The sequence below is a fragment of the Phyllopteryx taeniolatus genome, chromosome 5 (genome assembly GCF_024500385.1).
Source record: "Phyllopteryx taeniolatus isolate TA_2022b chromosome 5, UOR_Ptae_1.2, whole genome shotgun sequence".
Taxonomy (NCBI): domain Eukaryota; kingdom Metazoa; phylum Chordata; class Actinopteri; order Syngnathiformes; family Syngnathidae; genus Phyllopteryx; species Phyllopteryx taeniolatus.
The window spans coordinates 4,499,909-4,518,624 of NC_084506.1; the positions used below are offsets into that span (position 1 = coordinate 4,499,909).

Here is an 18,716-nt window from a genome sequence, read left to right on the forward strand (position 1 = left end):
AATAAGGCTTTACTTTTCTCATCGTGTTTACAGTTAGTGCTTTGTCTTTTGTCTTCTTTTCTCACTCCCCTCTAGAAACTTTATTCTGTTCGACTGATCGACTGATTCTCAATAAATATCCATTATAATACTAAGAAACCACAGCGTCAGTTTAAAAATGGCACTAACACGTCCCACACCGAGGGACCCAGGGCGGTCCGCCGGCCCCACCGAGGCGCCCCGACAACTGTCCACCCGGTGGGGGCCGCAGGGACCCAATGCCACCCCCCCAGTCACCACCACCACACACGCCCCACCACCCTGCCTCCTCCAACCCCAGGAGAGCCAGACAACCCCCCCCCCCCCCCCCCCCCCCCACACACATACACATTCCCGCCAGCACCCATTACCCGCCCCCGAGTGTGGGAGGTGGACCCCTCCCCCCCAAACCAGGCAGGGACAAAAACCCACAGCAGGCCCCACAGCCCGCAGGGGGCCACCTGGCTACCCCACGGGAAGAGGCAATTGCGGAGAGAAGAGGAGGAAGCAGGCCCGAGGAGCGACAGTTCTGAATCTTCAAAAGTTACTACTATATACAGTAGTTTTAAGTCTTTGCACGTTTTCAGCAATTATCTTCGAACATGTGTAATGGTTTTAAAAGCAAATCTCTGAATTCACTTTACAGGGACTTTACAGTGTTAGAGGTTGTTGTATAGCAAGATTCATCTCGCTTTTCAAAATGTTTTATGTAGTTGAGTTCAGTGTAAGGTAAGTACATTTTTATTGCATGTTGCTTTGCAGTGACTGAATACTTTCGTCACCACAGTATTTTTGTGATTTACAGCGGGACAAGTGGGTTGACACATTTCTGCCTGAATAGATACATTACGGAGAAATGGCAGTGCGCAAAATGTTTAAAATGCAAATATATTTTTATTTCAAGTAGTACCATTCAACAGGTTATTCAAACTTACGGTATTCCAATCTCAAAAAGGTTGTTCTGAATTAGCTGCTTTCCCAACATGGTGATACTCAGCTGAATACACAACTCCATCAGGCACCCTCCATGAGTACACTGTAAATCCAGAATCAGGTTGTGAAACAGCAGAGCTACTTTTCAGTGTCAATTCTCCCAAAAACAACAACTAAAATATTCATGTCGTATGTGTAATGATTCCGCAATTTCTGAAAATTGTGTAGTATTTGTACCGTAAATTCGCAGGGATGAAGAAATTTTATATCACACAACAGTGGTGGTGCTCATTGTGAATTACTGTAAATGGTAAATAGACTGCACTTCCTTCGCACTTTACAAAGCCTCACATTTATCCATTCACACATACATTCCTACAGCCCCCAAAAAAGCCTAAATTATAAGATTTTGTAAACTACTGTATATATTTAATATACTACTGTATATATCATTCATACTAGACAACAGGGGCAAATGTACTTGTAGGGTCCGAACTCAACTCAGTCCTAACGCAATTACAAATTTTAAAATTCATACAATACCATCATTTTGAAACAGCAATTTTTTTAATCAGAAGCAGAATCGTCTTTATTTGCCAAGTACCGTATTTTCACGACCATAAGGCGCACTTAAAAGTCTTAAATTGTCTCCAAAATGGACGGGGCGCCTTATAATGCGGCGTGCCTTATGTGTGCACGGAGTTCCAAAACCTGTAAATGTTGTTGGGTGACTTTAATGAGTGCTCCGCTTGGCTGACTGGGAGCATTTCCTGCCAACACGCTGCTTATATTGAGGAAGGCGGACATGACTGAGGACAGCATGCGGACGTAAAAGGGGAAGGGTGCGCGTGACAGAGGACGCTAAAGGCACTCCCCCAGTAGGTATATAGTTCCGGTATGTGCATCGGTTTGGCTAAGGACCCCCGAAAATGGCACCTACGAAGAGACACGCTTATGAAGCACAATTTAAACTGCAAGCTATCAGTTACGCGGAGGAACATGGAAATCGAGCAGCCGCGAGAGAATTCAAGATCAACGAATCCACGATTCGCACTGGACTGCACTTATATAGCACTTCATCTACATCATCACAGTGCCCAAAGCACTTTACAAAGCCTCACACACACATTCATAAACCAATGGGTGACTGCTGCCATGCAAGGCAGTGCCAGGCGCACTAGGAGCAAATAAGTGCAGTCCATTTACCATTTATTTTTCTGGGAGGCTTGATGAAGGAACTCCAACTGCTGGACATCGGTGTAAACAGGGCGTTCAAAGTGAAGTGAGGATGACAGATGGCGAACACAGCTTCACTAAGACTAGGAGGCAGCGCCGGGCGAGTTACGCCACAATTTGTGACTGGATTGTGGATGCTTGGGCTAACGTGTCTGCTTGCACTGTTGTTCGAGCTTTCGTAAAAGCCGGCATCATTTCTGAGGAGCCGCACGGCAACGAGACTGACTCCGACCAGTACGAGAGGGAACCTGGCATGTTTGATGGAGAACTTGTCCAGCTGTTCATTTCGGATACAGAACATGAGGACTTTGATGGATCTGTGGATGAGGATTGATCACAAAATAATGTGAGTTCCTTGTTAAATACTTTAATAAACTCAGTTTTGCTCCCGCTGCCTTTTTAAAAACATTGTTTTAGCGTGCATGCATGCTACCGTATGTTTTAAGCTAGCATATGTTTAACCATGCCTGCGCCCAATAATACGGTGCGCCTTATGTATGCGTTACATACAGAAATAGACCCCCTAACTGAGACTGCGCCTTTTAATACGGTGCGCCTTATGGTCGTCAAAAACACACAAGGAATTTGTCTCCGGCAGTTGGAGCCACTCTAGTACGACAACAGACAGGCATTTTGACAAAAATAACTTTTAAGACATAAAAACATAAAAACACACTATGGAGAGTCACTGAGCAATGAAAGGTTACTGGTAATGCTGATACAATGACATTTGTGCAAATGATGGCCTCGAACAATTTAGAGGAGTTGGAAATGAGTAATAGAGCAATAATTTGGTAAAGTGAACATTGTGCAAATGGTGCAGTCTTCAAGAAATTTCAGCAATTTAAAGTGACTAGTAGTGCAATAATCTGGAACAGTGACAATTGTGCAAATGGTCCAGATAGTTCTCAAGCACATAAGTGGTCAGTATTGGTCAACAACAGATATGCAAATATGCAGAGTGACGAGTGATTGTACGAATAATGTACAAGTTTCCCGACAGAGATATGACAACAATTTCATGACAAAATTGATAGCATGTTACAATAGAATGTAAATTAACTGTTTAGGAAGTTAAAGGCAAGAGGGAAGGTGTTGGAAAGTCTGCTGGTTTTAGTTTGCATTGATCGATAGCGCCTACCTGAGTGAAGGAGCTGGAAGAGGTGGTGACCAGGATGCATAGGGTCCAAGAGGATTTTGCATGCTCTTGTCCTAGTTCTGGCAGCATGCATGTCCACTAGGGTTGATAGGGGGATGCTGACAATTTTTTCAGCAGTTTTGATTGTCCGTTGCAGTCTGAGTTTGTCCTTTTTTGTGGCAGCACCAAACCAGACTGTGATGGATGAACACAGGACCGATTCGATGACTGCTGTGTAGAACTGCCTCAACAGCTCCTGTGGCAGGCCGTGCTTTCTCACAAGCCCCAGGAAGTACATCCTCTGCTGAGCCTTTTTGAGGATGGAGTTGGTTTCCCAATTCAGGTCCTGAGAGACTGTAATTCCCAGGAACTTGAAGGTCTCGACAGTTGACACAGGGCAGTTGGACAGCGTGAGGGGCAGCTGTGGTGAAAGATGCCTACTGAAGTCCATTATCATCTCTACAGTTTTGAGTGTGTCCAGCTCCAGGTTGTGTCAGCCGCACTAAAGCTCCAGCCGCTCCACTTCCTGCCGATACGTCGACTCGTCACCGTCTTTGATGAGACTGATGACGGTGGTGTCGTCTGCAAACTTCAGGAGTTTGACAGCCGGGTGTATTGAGGTGCAGTCGTACGTGTAGAGAAAGAAGAGCAATGAAGAGAGGACACATCCTATGGGCACCCCGGTGCTGAAGACGCGTGTGGTTGAGGTAGTGTAGCCCAGCCTCACCTGCTGTGTCCTGCCCATCAGGAAACTATAAATCCACTGACAGATGGCAGGCGAGACGCTGAGCTGGAGAGGTTTGGAGGAGACGAGTTCAGGGATGTGGTGTTGAACGCAGAGCTAAAGTCCTCGCTTAGGTCCCCGTGCCGTCGAGGTGTTCTCAAAAGAAGTGACACAATTTGTCATCCCTTCCCCAGAGATGCCACTAGTCCTCGGCATCCCTTGGCTCAAACAAGACAACCCTGCCATACATTGGACCCACCTGTCTATCAGTAGTTGGAGTCACTTCTATCATTCCCACTGTCTTCTTTTGGCTGTCCCGTCCTCCAGCACACCTCAGCCACCAGTTACACCTACCGATTTCTCCCGGGTCCCAGAAGATTATCACGATCTATCTCCCGTGTTTAGCAGGGACCACGCCATCTCTCCTCCGTTCACTTCTTGAGATACATCATCGCCAAAGGACAGTTACAACCACACCAAGCAAAGATCCAAGCAGTCGTCAACTCGCCCATTCCCTCCACCCGCAAGGAGCTTCAACCTTTCCTAGATTTTGCCAATTTCTATCGACATTTCATCCTTGATTACAGCAAGGTTGCCATACCTCTCACCAGTCTCACCTCCACTAGCTCACCTTTCCATTGGACCCCTGCCGCTTTGCAAGCATTCAAACGCCTCAAGGAACTGTTCACCACGGGGGCGGGAGCCGTCCTCTCCCAGCGGGACCCTGTTTCCCAAAAATTTATTTTCCTGTGTCTTTTTCTCCCGTGACCTGTCTACGTCCGAGCAGAATTATGACGTAGGGAACTGAGAGCTGCTAACGATCGTCTGGGCCTTGGAGGAGTGGAGGCACTGGTTGGAGGGGACTGTTACATCCTTTATTATATGGACTGACCACAAAAACCTGGCTTATCTCCGTTCCGCCAAGCGGCTTAGTCCCCGGCAAGCTCACTGGGCTTTATTTCTCAGTCGGTTCAATTTCTGACTGTCCTTCCATCCTGGTTCGTGCAATGGCAAGCGTAATGCCCTCTCCTGTATGTATGCACCCGCCTCCAGCCCAACAGAACCAGAATCCTCCCTTCGTCGTGATTTTTGTTGGAGCAGCCACTTGGAAGATTGAGTAGTTAAAAAGGCTCAGAAGACTCACCCGGATCCCAAGACCGGACCTCCTAACCGGCTGTTTGTACCCGATTCTGCACGCTCTGACGTCCTTCAGTGGGCCCCCAACTCCAAGCTCACCTGTCATTCCGGCATCACCCGCACCATCCATTTCATCCAGCAACACTTCTGGTGGCCCAGCCTATCCTAGAACACCCGAGAGTTTGTCCTAGCCTGCTCCATCTGTGCTCGAGGTAAAGCTTCGCATCAACCCCCAACTGGCCTGCTGCGCCCCTTACCCATCCGAGCCGCCCTTGGTCCCACATCTCCCTGGACTTCGTCACCGGCCTGGCCCCCTCGTGGACTAAGCCCAGCACATTGAGCGATTGGCTCCCTCTGAAGGTAACACCACCATCCTCACTATTATAGACTGGTTCTCCAAGTGTGTTCATTATGTACCTCTTTACCCTCTGCTTTTGAGACTGCTCACCTTCTTGTCCTCTACGTGTTCAGACTTCATGGTATCCCTGATGACATTGTATCGGACCGGGGTCGTCAGTTCTCTTCCCAGGTCTGGAAAGAGTTCTCTAAGGCGGTGGGCGCAGCAGCCAGTTTGTCTTCTGGCTACCACCCCCAAACCAACGGCCAGACGGAGTGGGTAAATATAAACCTGGAATCCGCTCTTTGCTGCGTCGCTGCTCACCATCCTGCCTCCTGGTGCACCTTCCTCCCATGAGTGGAATATTTCCACATCTCCCTCACCAGCTGCGCTAAAGGTATTACATTGCAAAGAGGATCTATACAGCAAAGTTGGAAAAACAGTTTAGCACAAACGACTCTAAATCAGTCTGGCATGCATTCCAGTCGCTGACTAATTACAAGCGACGATCCCCCCAAGCTGAGAACAATAGCACACTAGCCAACGACTTGAATACCTTCTACTGCAGATTTGAAAAGGACAGTTTCACACCACACACCAACCCGGCCGCACCCGCGACCACAATCACACCTCTGACCTCTGCGTTAACCATCCATGAACAGGATGTGAGACGCATCTTCAAACAACAAAAGATTAACAAAGCGGCAGGCCCGGACCACGTGTCTCCATCCTGCCTCAAAGTCTGCGCGGACCAGCTCGCGCCAGTCTTCACTCAGATCTTCAACAGATCACTGGAAATGTGCGAAGTTCCATCCTGCTTCAAACGCTCCACCATCATCCCAGTCCCCAAGAAACCTGCAATCTCGGGTCTGAATGACTACAGGCCTGTCGCTTTGACATCTGTGGTCATGAAGTCCTTTGAACGTCTTGTGCTGGACCACCTCAAGAGTGTCACAGGTCCCCTGCTGGACCCCCTGCAGTTTGCCTACCAAGCGAACAGATCTGCGGATGATGCAGTCAACATGGGACTGCACTTCATCCTAGAACACCTCGACAGTGCAGGGACCTACGCGAGGATCCTGTTCGTGGACTTCAGCTCAGCGTTCAACACCATCATCCCTGATCTCCTTTCATCCAAGCTTCTCCAGCTCAGCGTCTCACCTGCCATCTGCCAGTGGATCTACAGCTTTCTGACGGGCAGGACACAGCAGGTCAGGCTGGGGGAGGCCACCTCATCCACACGCAGCATCAGCACTGGGGCGCCCCAAGGTTGTGTCCTCTCTCCGCTGCTCTTCTCTCTCTACACGAACGACTGCACCTCAGCGAACCCGACTGTCAAACTCCTGAAGTTTGCAGATGACACCACTGTCATCGGCCTCATCAAGGACGGTGACGAGTCTGCATATCGACAGGAAGCGGAGCGGCTGGAGCTGTGGTGCGGCCGACACAACCTGGAGCTGAACACGCTCAAGACTGTAGAGATGATCGTGGACTTCAGGAGGCATCCTTCGCCACAGCTGCCCCTCACGCTGTCCAGCTGCCTTGTGTCAACCGTCGAGACCTTCAAGTTCCTGGGAATTACAATCTCCCAGGACCTGAAGTGGGCGACCAACATCAACTCCGTCCTCAAAAAGGCCCAGCAGAGGATGTACTTCCTGCGGCTTCTGAGAAAGCATGGCCTGCCACCGGAGCTGCTGAGACAGTTCTACACAGCGGTCATCGAATCAGTCCTGTGTTCTTCCATCACAGTCTGGTTTGGTGCTGCTACAAAAAAGGACAAACTCCGACTGCAACGGACAATCAAAACTGCTGAAAGGATTGTCGGTACCCCCCTACCCACCCTTGAGGACTTGCACGCTGCCAGAACTAAGACAAGGGCGTGCAAAATCCTCTCGGACCCTCCCCACCCTGGTCACCAGCTCTTCCAGCTCCTTCCCTCAGGTAGGCGCTACCGATCAATGCAAACTAGAACTAGTAGACATTCCAACAGCTTCTTCCCTCTTGCAATCAACTTCTTGAACAGCTAACTTACAATTCCATTACAACAAGCTGGCAATTTTTTGACTTGAGTTCGTTGTCACATTTCTGTATTATGTATTACTCGTGCACTCACTGTAGTTGTCTCGCCGTGCTGCACTATTTGCATATAGTGGCCACTCATGCCAGAGTAGCATCTGCTCCATTTGCACACTGATTGAGGAGTATCTGTAACATTTGCACAACCATTGTCCCAGATTATCGCAGTACTCGTCACTTTAAACCGCATACACTCCTTGAAGTCTCAGTGCCCTTTGCACAATGGTCATTGCACCGGACTATTGCGTTATTAGCCATTCCAACTGAGGACTCTGCATCTTTTTGCACAATTGTTGTTTGTTGTTGTTTTTTGTCAATGTCTTTATGTCTCCAAAGTGTTCTGTAAATTGACTGTCTGTTGTACTAGAGCGGCTCCAACTACCGGAGACAAATTCCTTGTGTGTTTTGGACATACTTGGCAAATAAAGATGATTCTGATTCTGATTCTGATGATTCTGATGACACCCTTTATGGCATGCTGTGGTTTCCAACCTCCTTTGTTTAAGGACCAGGAGCATACTGTGGCGTTTCCCACGGTGAGGGAGCATCTCCGACGGGTCCAGTCTGTGTGGAAGGACGTCAAGGCTGCTCTAACTCAGTCTACGGAGAAAAATAAGCGGCTGGCGGATCTTCATCGATCCTCTACTCCGGAATACAAGGTGTGTCTGATGGTTTGTCTCTCCTCCTGGGACCTCCCACTCCAAACGGAACCCCGTGAGCTCGCTCCTCGCTACACTGGTCCATTTCCTATCACCAAACTCATCAATGCCACCTCTGTTAAATGAAAACTCCCCCAATCCCTCAAGATCCATCCAACATTCCACGTGTCTCTGTTTCAACTGGTCTCCACCACTGCCCTTAGCCCTCCGACCGTAACCATAGTGACAGAACCTCACTTTAAAAAATCCATCTACCTTTGTTCTATTATAATGTTGAACAATAACATGTAATAATCACAGACTTTTTACTAACTTATTACATTACACCTTTTTATCCTCAACACCGAGTTAATACTTTTGAAATAGATGGACAGAAATGTATACATTGTTATTCACCACTGATTCTGCAGCCATGTTGGTGTTAAAAAACATTCCACACTCCAAATTTTGTCGCTTTAGTCCACAACACTTCCCCCCAAAAAAACAACAGGATTGTTTTCAAAACAGTCAATTTACACAATGCTTTGAAGTTAGATCTCAGAAGTTTGAAGTGGGATATTTCCTACTTTACATCACTCTGGAATGGAGCATCAGTACATTTTCATCTAATCTCTATCTTCACATTGCAATATGGAACACAACCTGTGAGAGTTGATGTTGGAATACAGAGTGAACAAAGTAAAGGCTACCAAGTTAGCCGATTCAAGGCCCATTAATTAAATCCATTATGGATAAAAAAAAGTATAACAATGTTTTTAATCACATAATATAGTTACAGTTATAGATTTGTTGTTGTTGTTGTTACAGAATTGTAAGCCTTACCTCTTCCATTCTGTAGGATTCAAACACATACAAATAGTTGCCTGGTCGACCTACCAGTCTGGAAAGTAAAGACAATGAAAGGATTGGAGTACTATGTTTAATTATAAAGCATTCATTTACTGTATCATCCACTAAGTTTTTTAAATTCAATATTTAGCTCTGCTAAGATAAATGAATGAACATATTATATGAAATAAAGCAAAAATAGCACTGAAGTCCTAACCTTCCCCTGAAGAACGCGATGTAGATGATTGGTGTGAAAGCATTGACAAACTTCAGAATGAAGGTCTTAAAGATGAGTCTCTCCTCAAAATTCTTGTCAGTTTTTGGCACCTCTAAAATAGAAAACACAGTGGTAACGTCCCAAAATGAGTGAAGAGGCCATTGACAATGTAATCTGTATAGGCTACCAGGCTGCCAATGATGTAACATCCAGTAACCTCAACTGTTGTGAAGTTTCACTTGTCCTAACATACAGCTGTGATTAAGTCGAATGCAAAGGAGATTACTAAATGTATTCTACTGCAAACAAAGCCCATAGCTGATGATTTACAGCGAATACAAATTACAATTTTTAAATTAAAATGAAAAATTCTGATTGTACAGCCTAATATCCTGGAGGTGAAATACAATAGGCTTGCTTGATTCATGATTGTTATTGCCTGGGACAACCTGTTTAGTTATGTACAGTACATATTACATATATGATGATTACTGTAAAATACACACTAATAAAAAAGAGACCACTCCAGTTAGGGAAAAAGACACTTATGTTACACCCTTTAAACTGTTCAGGTATCTCATTACACTTACCTAAAACAGTGAGCCATCGTGCTACTGCTCCATACACCTCATCCAGTATAAGGATGACCACAAGGTTGATAATGGCTGCTGTTGTTTTGACAGTAAGTTGTACATGGTTTCGTGTGATTGGATTGGAGCTCATATGAAGAGCAGCTTTTGTGGAGATCCGGTATAGGATCACACCAAAGACGATGGCAAACGTCACACCAATCTGACAACACAAAAGTGCACTTCTACAAATATAATGTTGCGATACCAAATTGTGTGTATATATATATATATATATATATATATATATATATATATATATATATATATATAAACCCCAATGAACTCCAATGAAGTTGGGATGTTGTGTAAAATGTAAATAAAGGCAGAATACATTGATTTGCAAATACTTTTAATTTAATTTAATCAAGTACACTATAAAGACAAGATATTTAATGTTCAAAGTGCTAAACATTTTTTGTAAATATTCACTCATTTTGAATTTGATGCCTGCAATACGTTAAAAAAAAACTGGGACAGGGGAATGTTTACCAATGTGTTACATCACCTTTTCTTTTAACAACACTCAAACATTTGGAAATGGAGGACACTAATTGTTGAAGCTTTGTAAGTGAAATTCTTTCCCATTCTTCATTAATGTACAAATTGAGTTGCTCAACAGTCTGGGGTCTCAGTTGTCGTATTTTGTGCTTTATCATGCCATTGTCTTGCTGAAACAAGCAGGGACGTCCCTGAAAAATATGTTGCATATGTTGCTCTAAAACCTGTATGGAACTTTCAGCATTAATGGTGCCTTCACAGATGTGCAAGTTACCTATGCCACGGGCAGGAACACACCCCTATATCATCACAGATGCTGGCTTTTGAACTTCGCGCCGATAATAATCTGAATGGTCTTTTTCCTCTTTGGCCCGGGGGATATGACGTCCATGATTTCCAAAAACAACTTGAAATGTGGACTCGTTAGACCACAACAGGTCACGCCATTCAATGATGGTTTTTGGCCTTGCCGCTTACGTGCAGCGATGTCTCCATACTCTCTGAAACCTTCGAGTTTTGTGTTTTTTATTTTATTTTTGTAACATTCCTCAACTTTCCAAGTCTTTTGTTGCCACTGTACCAGCTTTTTGAGAGGCATCAAATGCAAAAACACAACAACATTCATCCGTTTGAACATTAAATATCTGTGTATTCAATTGAATATAGGTTGAAAAGAATTTGAAAATGATTGTTTTTGTTTTGTTCGTCGCATCTTCATTGGAACTGGGGTTAGTATTATATTAAAACCATTAACAAATGTAGTAAAATCTTACCATTAACAACATTGTGACAAAATTTGTCATGTAGGCAGGGAGGCGATCTCGACATGTCAGCTTTTCCATCTGAGAAATACAAAAACTATTGAAAATACAGATTTTTAACAAGTGCCCTGACATTGATGGTGAGCTGTAGAACACAAAGCACATACAGTAATGGCAACTTCAAGTATAATATACTGTATTTAGCATGAGATGCTATTAAAAGAATGTTGACCTAATATTCATTCAAATGAGTACAAAAAAAATATTTAAACAGTTTTACAATGTGATTTTCCCTTATATTAAAAAAAACTGTTCACTTTTGGGCTTCATATTTACATGCTTTCCAACTACAGTGTGTTCCAAATTATTATGTTATTAAGATTTAAGTTAAACAAACATAGGTTAATTGATGACTCTAAATTGCCTGTAGGTGTGAATCTGAGTGCGGATGGTTGTTTGTTTGTGTGTGCCCTGCGATTGGCTGGCAACCAGTTCAGGGTGTACCCCGCCTCCTGCCCGAAGATAGCTGGGATAGGCTCCAGCACTCCCGCGACCCTAGTGAGGATAAGTGGCTCAGAAAATGGATGGATAAGTTAAACAAACATCTGAGTGTTAGATTTTTTTGGGGGGGTTGCATATGTTGTTTCTCCTTTCGATTTTATATCACTAATATAAATCTCAGCCAGATTTGATGATTACTTTCCCAAGTCACAGTTTTTATGCCTCATGGGGAAAAAGAAGAATTTTATGCTGATAAAGCAAATAATAATAATCACAAAATAGTCCAATGCCTTGCAAAAGTAATGAGAGCAATGGAGATTGGTCTTTTGCAGGACAACACAGAACCCCACCCTGCACAGTAAACAGTACTATTAACGCTTTAGCTGCAATGGGTATATCGGAAGGAAAACTCATTGTGTGGCCACCATCATCCCCTGACCTCAACCCTGCAGAACATCCTTTAAAGCAGTGCTTCTCAATTGTTTTCTGTTATGACCCCCCCAGGAAGAAGAAAAACATTTGCAACCCCCACCCGCAGCCCCCGCGAGTACACCTCTATATAACATTGTATATAAAAGATAATCTCATCTAATCCTTATAATCATTGAAGAAAGTACAAAAGAAAGAGATATAGACTGCCATCTACTGCAGTGGATGTGCAATTACACTTTATTCTAGTACGGCAAATTGTGTTTTTCAGGGTCTCACCCTTCCCACCTGGCATCGCAACGCGACCCCCACTATTTGAGAAGCACTGCTTTAAAGGAGGAACTGTGAGTATGTACCTTCAAACAGCAACTCTGAGACTCACAAATGAGATCCAGGTAAAATATATTCATTTAGGGTATGTAACTTCATTGCTAAATATGTGTTTTAGTTGAAATTGTTAAGTTGAAATATTTTTTTTATATATCTATATAAAATTTGTGCATAATAATTTGGACCAATGTATTTTGAGTGATAAAAAATAGATACTGCTGTCATAGTGTACTTCTGATTTTAATCAACAAAATCCCCATTATTACATGAACTCATAAATGATCAAAAACTGTCATTCACTGTAAATCACATTCACTGTTTAGAAAATAGGAGAAAAAACAGCATATGCCCAATAATTGGGCCTGGTGACATCAAATACCTTAATAACTCCATGTGCAAAAAGTATTGTGTTTTACCTGGCCACAAATTAAAGACTGTTAATAAAATAATAATCTAGTGTAACAGATAAAGAGTCAAAATTGGCACTCCTAAATCAGTGCCAATTTCAATCAGGGAATGACTCCGACTTGTCTGACAGTGCACCATCAACACTGTGTATAGTGGGGATGGGGCGCTGCTGACCTCAACTCGGGACGTTGTGAGTCAGTGGGGAGAATACTTCGAAGACCTCCTCAATTCCACCGACACGCCTTCCCATTAGGAAGCAGAGTTTGGGTTCTCTGAGGCGGGCTCTCCTATCTCTGGGGTTGAGGTCACCGAGGTGGTTAAAAAGCTTCTCGGTGGCAAGGCCTCTGGGGTGGATGAGATTCGCCCGGAGTTCCTAAAGGCTCTGGATGTTGTGGGGCTGTCCTGGTTGACACGCCTCTGCAACCTCACGTGGACATCAGGGACAGTGCCTCTGGATTGGCAGACTGGGGTGGTGGTCCCCCTTTTTAAGAAGGGGGACCGGAGGGTGTGTTCCAACTACAGGGGGATCACACTCCTCAGCCTCCCTGGTAAGGTCTATTCAGGGGTGCTGGAGAGGAGGGTCCGTCGAGAAGTCAAAGATCAGATTCAGGAGGAGCAGTGTGGTTTTCGTCCAGTGGACCAGCTCTACACCCTCTGCAGAGTCCTCGAGGGTGCATGGGAGTTCGCCCAACCAGTCTACATGTTTTTTGTGGACTTGGAGAAGGTGTTCGACCGTGTCCCTCGGGGAGTCCTGTGGGGGGTGCTTCGGGAGTATGGGGTACCGAACCCCTTGATACGGGTCGTTCTGTCCCTGTACGACCGGTGTCAGAGCTTGGTCAACATTGCCGGCAGTAAATCGGACTCGTTTCCGGTGAGAGTTGGACTCCGCCAAGGGTGCCCTTTGTCACAGATTCTGTTCATAACTTTTATGGAGAGAATTTCAAGCCGCAGCCGAGGCGTAGAGGGGGTCCGGTTTGGTGGCCTCAGAATTGCATCTCTGCTTTTTGCAGATGAACAAGAACAAGATAAGCGGAGGAAATGAGTTTCCTCCGCAAGGTTTCCTCCGCAGGGTGTCCGGGCTCTCCCTTAGAGCTCCGTCATCTGGGAGGATCTCAGAGGAGCCAGATGTAGGGCCACTGTATTCCAAAGTATCAGTCATCTCAATGGAAATTTCTGATTTAAAAGCTGACCAAATGAAAGGTACCACTGATATCAACTAATTTCTGGTTGTTTAACGTTATACCTGATACTATGAAACATACATTGGGTGACAAATACATCCATCCATCCATTTTCTGAGCCGCTTGTCCTCACTAGGGTCGCGGGCGTGCTGGAGCTTATCCCAGCTATCATCGGGCAGGAGGCGGGGTACACCCCGAACTGGTTGCCAGCCAATCGCAGGGCACATATCAATAAACAACCATTCACACTCACATTCACACCTACGGGCAATTTAGAGTCATCAATTAACCTACCATGCATGTTTTTGGGATGTGGGAGGAAACCAGAGTGCCCGGAGAAAACCCACGCTGGCACTGGGAGAGCATGCAAACGCCACACAGGCGGGGCCAGGGATTGAACCCCGTTCCTCAGAACTGTGAGGCAGACACTCTAACCAGTCATCCACCATGCCGCCTTAACAAATACATAAAAAAAAAAAAATCTGAATATGATATTGATTGCAGATGTTTACCTGTGGAACTTACCTGGGCCATTAAATGGAAAACACATACAAATATATAACCTTTTAAAAGGTTATTCCAAGACTCAAAAATGTCCAACGAAGCATACCTTGTACTGTGTTTTGTGATCTCTGCTTAGAGACTTCTGCATGACTTGGAATTCATATTCTGCCCTGGGGTGGTCCTGTGGTGGTGATGGACAGAAAAATAACTAATGTGAAAAGGGCTAGAGGTGAAGAAAATATGAATGAATAAAAAGATGGACATGGACCCTTTGGAAAAAAAGTTTTATAGTATTTGCAATGTCATAAAAAAAAAAACAGTATCAGATATCGTAGCTATGCTGTCAAATTAACACGGCAACTTTTTTCATTGTGTAATACATTTTGATTTCAGTAAAATAATTTGAGAAGGCCTTTAAAGCATTTAATCATTATTTATGAGAACTAATACATTGTGTTAGTGAGACTAACAGAGATGATGTTAAACATAGTTAGTACGCAGTTGCAATTAGTAAGAGGTTAGCAGTGCAAACATTTGTGGAAATTATGCTAAGGCTTCACTAGTCCAATACAGTAATTTTAATAAATCTGATGAACACACTATACGGTATATCTCTAGGATGACTTCCTAGGTTTAATAAGGCGCACTAGTATCCATCCATTTACTACCGCTTATCCGAGGTCGGGTCGCGGGGGCAGTAGCTTTAGCAGGGACCCCCAGACTTCCCTCTCCGAACCACTTCCGCCAGCTCTTCCGAGGGGATTCCGAGGCGTTCCCAGGCCAGCCAAGAGACGTAGACTCTCCAGGGTGTCCTGGGTCGTCCCTGGTGGGACGTGCCCGGAACACCTCACGAGGGAGGCGTCTGGGAGACATCCTAAACAGATGCCCCAAGCACCACATCTGACTCCTCTCGGTGTGGAGGAGCAGCGGCTCAACTCTGAGATCCTCCCGGATGACCGAGCTTCTCACCCTATCTCTAAGGGAGAGCCCGGACACCCTGCGGAGGAAACAAATTTTGGCCGCTTGTATCCGGGATCTTGTTCTTTCGGTCACGACCCACAGCTCATGACCATAGGTGAGTGTAGGAACATAGCTAGACCGGTAAATTGAGAGCTTCGCCTTTCGGCTTTGCTCCTTCTTTACCACAACGGACCGATACAAAGTCTGGATCACTGCTGATCCGCCTGTCCTTCTATTCTTCCCTCACTCGTGAACAAGACCCCAAGATACTTGAACTTCTCCACTTGGGGATCTCATCCCCGACAAGGAGAGGGCACCCCACCCTTTTCCGACTGAGGACCATGGTTTCAGATTTGGAGGTGCTGATTCTCATCCCAGCCGCTTCACACTCTGCTGCGAACCGCTCCGGTGAGAATTTGAGATCACGGCTTGATGAAGCGAACAGAACCACATCATCTGCAAAAAGCAGAGATGCAATTCTGAGGCCACAGAACCGGACCCTCCTCTAAATTCTGTCCATAAAAGTTATGAACAGAATCGGTGACAAAGGGCAGCCTGTCTCATTAGTCCCACAGTCCAAAATAGCACTAGTATAAGTACTCAAATCAACCCTCCCCATTGAAATGAATTGAAAGCCATTAACCCGTTCCAACCCCCCACCAAGAAAAACACCCACATTTTTTATGTTTCTTATAAAGAAATATAGTATTGTATTGTATATAAATATAAAAACATAATACAAGCGAATGTAAAAAAAAAAGAGCTAGTTTTGAGAAGTATAATTAAGCCGAAAGTGACACACTCATCCACACTAACATACTAGAGTACATTAATGTGTTGTGTCTTAAATTTCATGGCCAAGACAGTGGTGTAGCTCCCCTGTAGCTCTCTTTCTCTCTCCCTACTGAGCAACTCCGGCAGCAGGGACTCGGAGCGCTTGGCTAAGCAGTGAGAGCTCAGCGTACGCAATGCTCACTTTCAGGGCTTCTTCACAATCCCTTGAAATATTCTTTTTCTTGGGAGCCATACTGTGGGCTAATTTACAGGAGAAAAACAATGATATCCGAAAAACGTGACATGCGGAGTGAATGATGCAGTGTGAGACAAAGCAAAACTGAGTATTACCAAGAATTTCGTAAGGATGTCAGGAAACTTAATTCATAAACCTAAACAAAGTTTGTCTGAAATTTTTTTTGTAACTGATTTGTTAGTGAACCGAAGTTCCAGTAAGAGCTTCCACCTAAATTGCTCCATTTTTTTCCACTTCACTGGCGCAGTGAAGAGTTGGCCTGCAGCACACTCGTAACGCAAGCCATTGCTCACAAGTCAAGGCAAAATAAAATCAACCGAGCGACAGCTCGTACCTTGAAAAACTCTTACAGTAAGTTGAAGCGCTCCCAAGTCCAAGTACCACTGTACCGTAATTTGTCTGTATAATACACATTCCCTACAATTTGATTCTTCCAACGCTATTGGCTCCGAAGGGAGCACTCGTGTAAAAAAAAAAAAAACAACCACTGCATACACAATGCCTTTTCCCTTAGTCAGCCATCACAACATCCTGACTCCTCTGTACCTCATTGCATGACAGTGCACCCAGTTGCAGGATACCCTGTAAGACGATACTATTTTCAACAATCCTATTAAAATGTTATACAAAGTGCTTATCGTATTATTAAGCACTGATTTCAGTCAATCACCATCTTTGTACTTTGCTAATAACATGTGAACATGTGTATAAATGGTGAGAAGGCGACACAAATGTTTGCAGCGCATGCACATAGACCAGAATATTCCTTTGACAAACCAAATAAAATACAGATAATACTTCATGTTTTGAGCATGCATAGCAGCAGACCGATGGGGGTGTGTATTTTACTCGAGGGCGTATTACAAGCGAGAAATTACGGTATATAATATATAATTGATTTTTATTTATTGTACATATTGATATGTATCCGTCCACCCAACACATTCTGCTTTTTCCAGTATTGAGTCACAGGGGCAGTAGCCTAAGCAGAGAAGCCCAGACTTTCGTCTGGTCCAGCCTCTTCCTCCAGGTCTACCAGAGAAATCTTAAAGCATCCCAGGCCAGCCAGGAGACATTGTCGCTCCAGAGCATCTTGGGTCTTCCCTAAGGTCTCCTCCCAATGGGATGTGCCAGGAAGACCTCCTTGCCTTGCATCCTCACGAGCTACCCCAGCCAGAGCTGAAGTGGCAGGACCCTGACAACCTGCAGAAACTCATTTCGGCTGCGTGTATTGTAATTGTGTCCTTTCAGTCATGACCCACACCATAGGTGAGGGTGGGAATCTAACTGACCTGTAAATCAGATTTGCCTTTCAGCTGGCCTCCTTCTTCACCATGAGATCATTGCACAATCTGCATAACTACAGATGCTGCCCTGATCTCCCTTTGGCCATGGAGCAGTTGTGGCTAAGTCTTTAGTATCCCACAGGACCTACGTTTGGGGCAGAATCCCATCAACAACCCAAAGACGGCCATCCACCCTTTTCAGACCGAGGACTCACACTTGGTGCTGCTGATTCTCTCTCTCTCTCATACCCTTGCTGGAGATTACCGCTTTATGAAGCTAACAAAACCACATCATCTGCAAAAAGCAGATGTCACTAAAGCGGATGCTCTCAACTCCCAGCCTGCACCTGTAAAATTCTGATTCTAGATGAAATTCTAAATGAACAGAATCAGTGACAAAGAGCAGCCGTGGCGGTGTCCTACCCTCGCTGGAAACAAACTTGACTTACTTTCAGCAATGTGGACCAAACTCTGACACCAGTTGTGCAGGCACCAAACGGCCCATTTCAGGGGGTCTGGTATCCCACACTCCTCAGGCAACACCCCCCAGAGGTACAGGGTCAAACGCATTTTCCAAGTCCACAAAAGACATGGACCCGAGGGTATAAAGCTGGTCCACTGCCAGCGTGAATATCAGACTGCTCCTCCTGAATCCAAGGTTTGACCTACCAATGGACCCTCCTCACCAGAATTTATTTTACCAGGGAGGCTGAGGAGTATGATCCCCTTGTGGTTGAAACAAACCGTCTGGTCTTCCTTCTGAAAAAGGGGGACTACCACCCAGCTCGGCCAACCCACAGGCACTGTCACTGTGGTCCACCCAATGTTGAAGAGAATCCAGAACTCAATCCCGCCCTTTCCCGGGACATGGTCAAAGTTCTGTCGGAGGAGGG

General features: G+C 45.0%; 2 protein-coding genes across 4 annotated transcripts in view; one reads left to right on the top strand and one right to left on the bottom strand.

Moving 5' to 3' along the window:
- LOC133478051 (anoctamin-1-like) overlaps nucleotides 1-18,716 on the bottom strand; it is a 104,942-nt gene that overhangs the window by 19,473 nt on the left and 66,753 nt on the right. For all 3 annotated transcript variants that reach the window (XR_009788550.1, XM_061773578.1, XM_061773579.1), the window contains exons 13-18: nucleotides 14,654-14,728; nucleotides 11,207-11,275; nucleotides 9,894-10,095; nucleotides 9,304-9,415; nucleotides 9,081-9,138; nucleotides 954-1,054 (exon numbers count right to left, since the gene is read on the bottom strand). Coding sequence is in view for 2 of the 3 variants with exons in the window: in XM_061773578.1 (XP_061629562.1) it covers nucleotides 954-1,054; nucleotides 9,081-9,138; nucleotides 9,304-9,415; nucleotides 9,894-10,095; nucleotides 11,207-11,275; nucleotides 14,654-14,728 (617 nt within the window). In the remaining variant the exon portion in view is untranslated. The remainder of the gene's footprint in view (nucleotides 1-953; nucleotides 1,055-9,080; nucleotides 9,139-9,303; nucleotides 9,416-9,893; nucleotides 10,096-11,206; nucleotides 11,276-14,653; nucleotides 14,729-18,716) is intronic.
- Nucleotides 8,052-18,716, top strand: part of LOC133478053 (uncharacterized) — a 37,604-nt gene continuing 26,939 nt past the window's right edge. The window contains exon 1 of the mRNA XM_061773580.1: nucleotides 8,052-8,258. The gene's annotated coding sequence lies outside the window, so the exon portion shown is untranslated. The remainder of the gene's footprint in view (nucleotides 8,259-18,716) is intronic.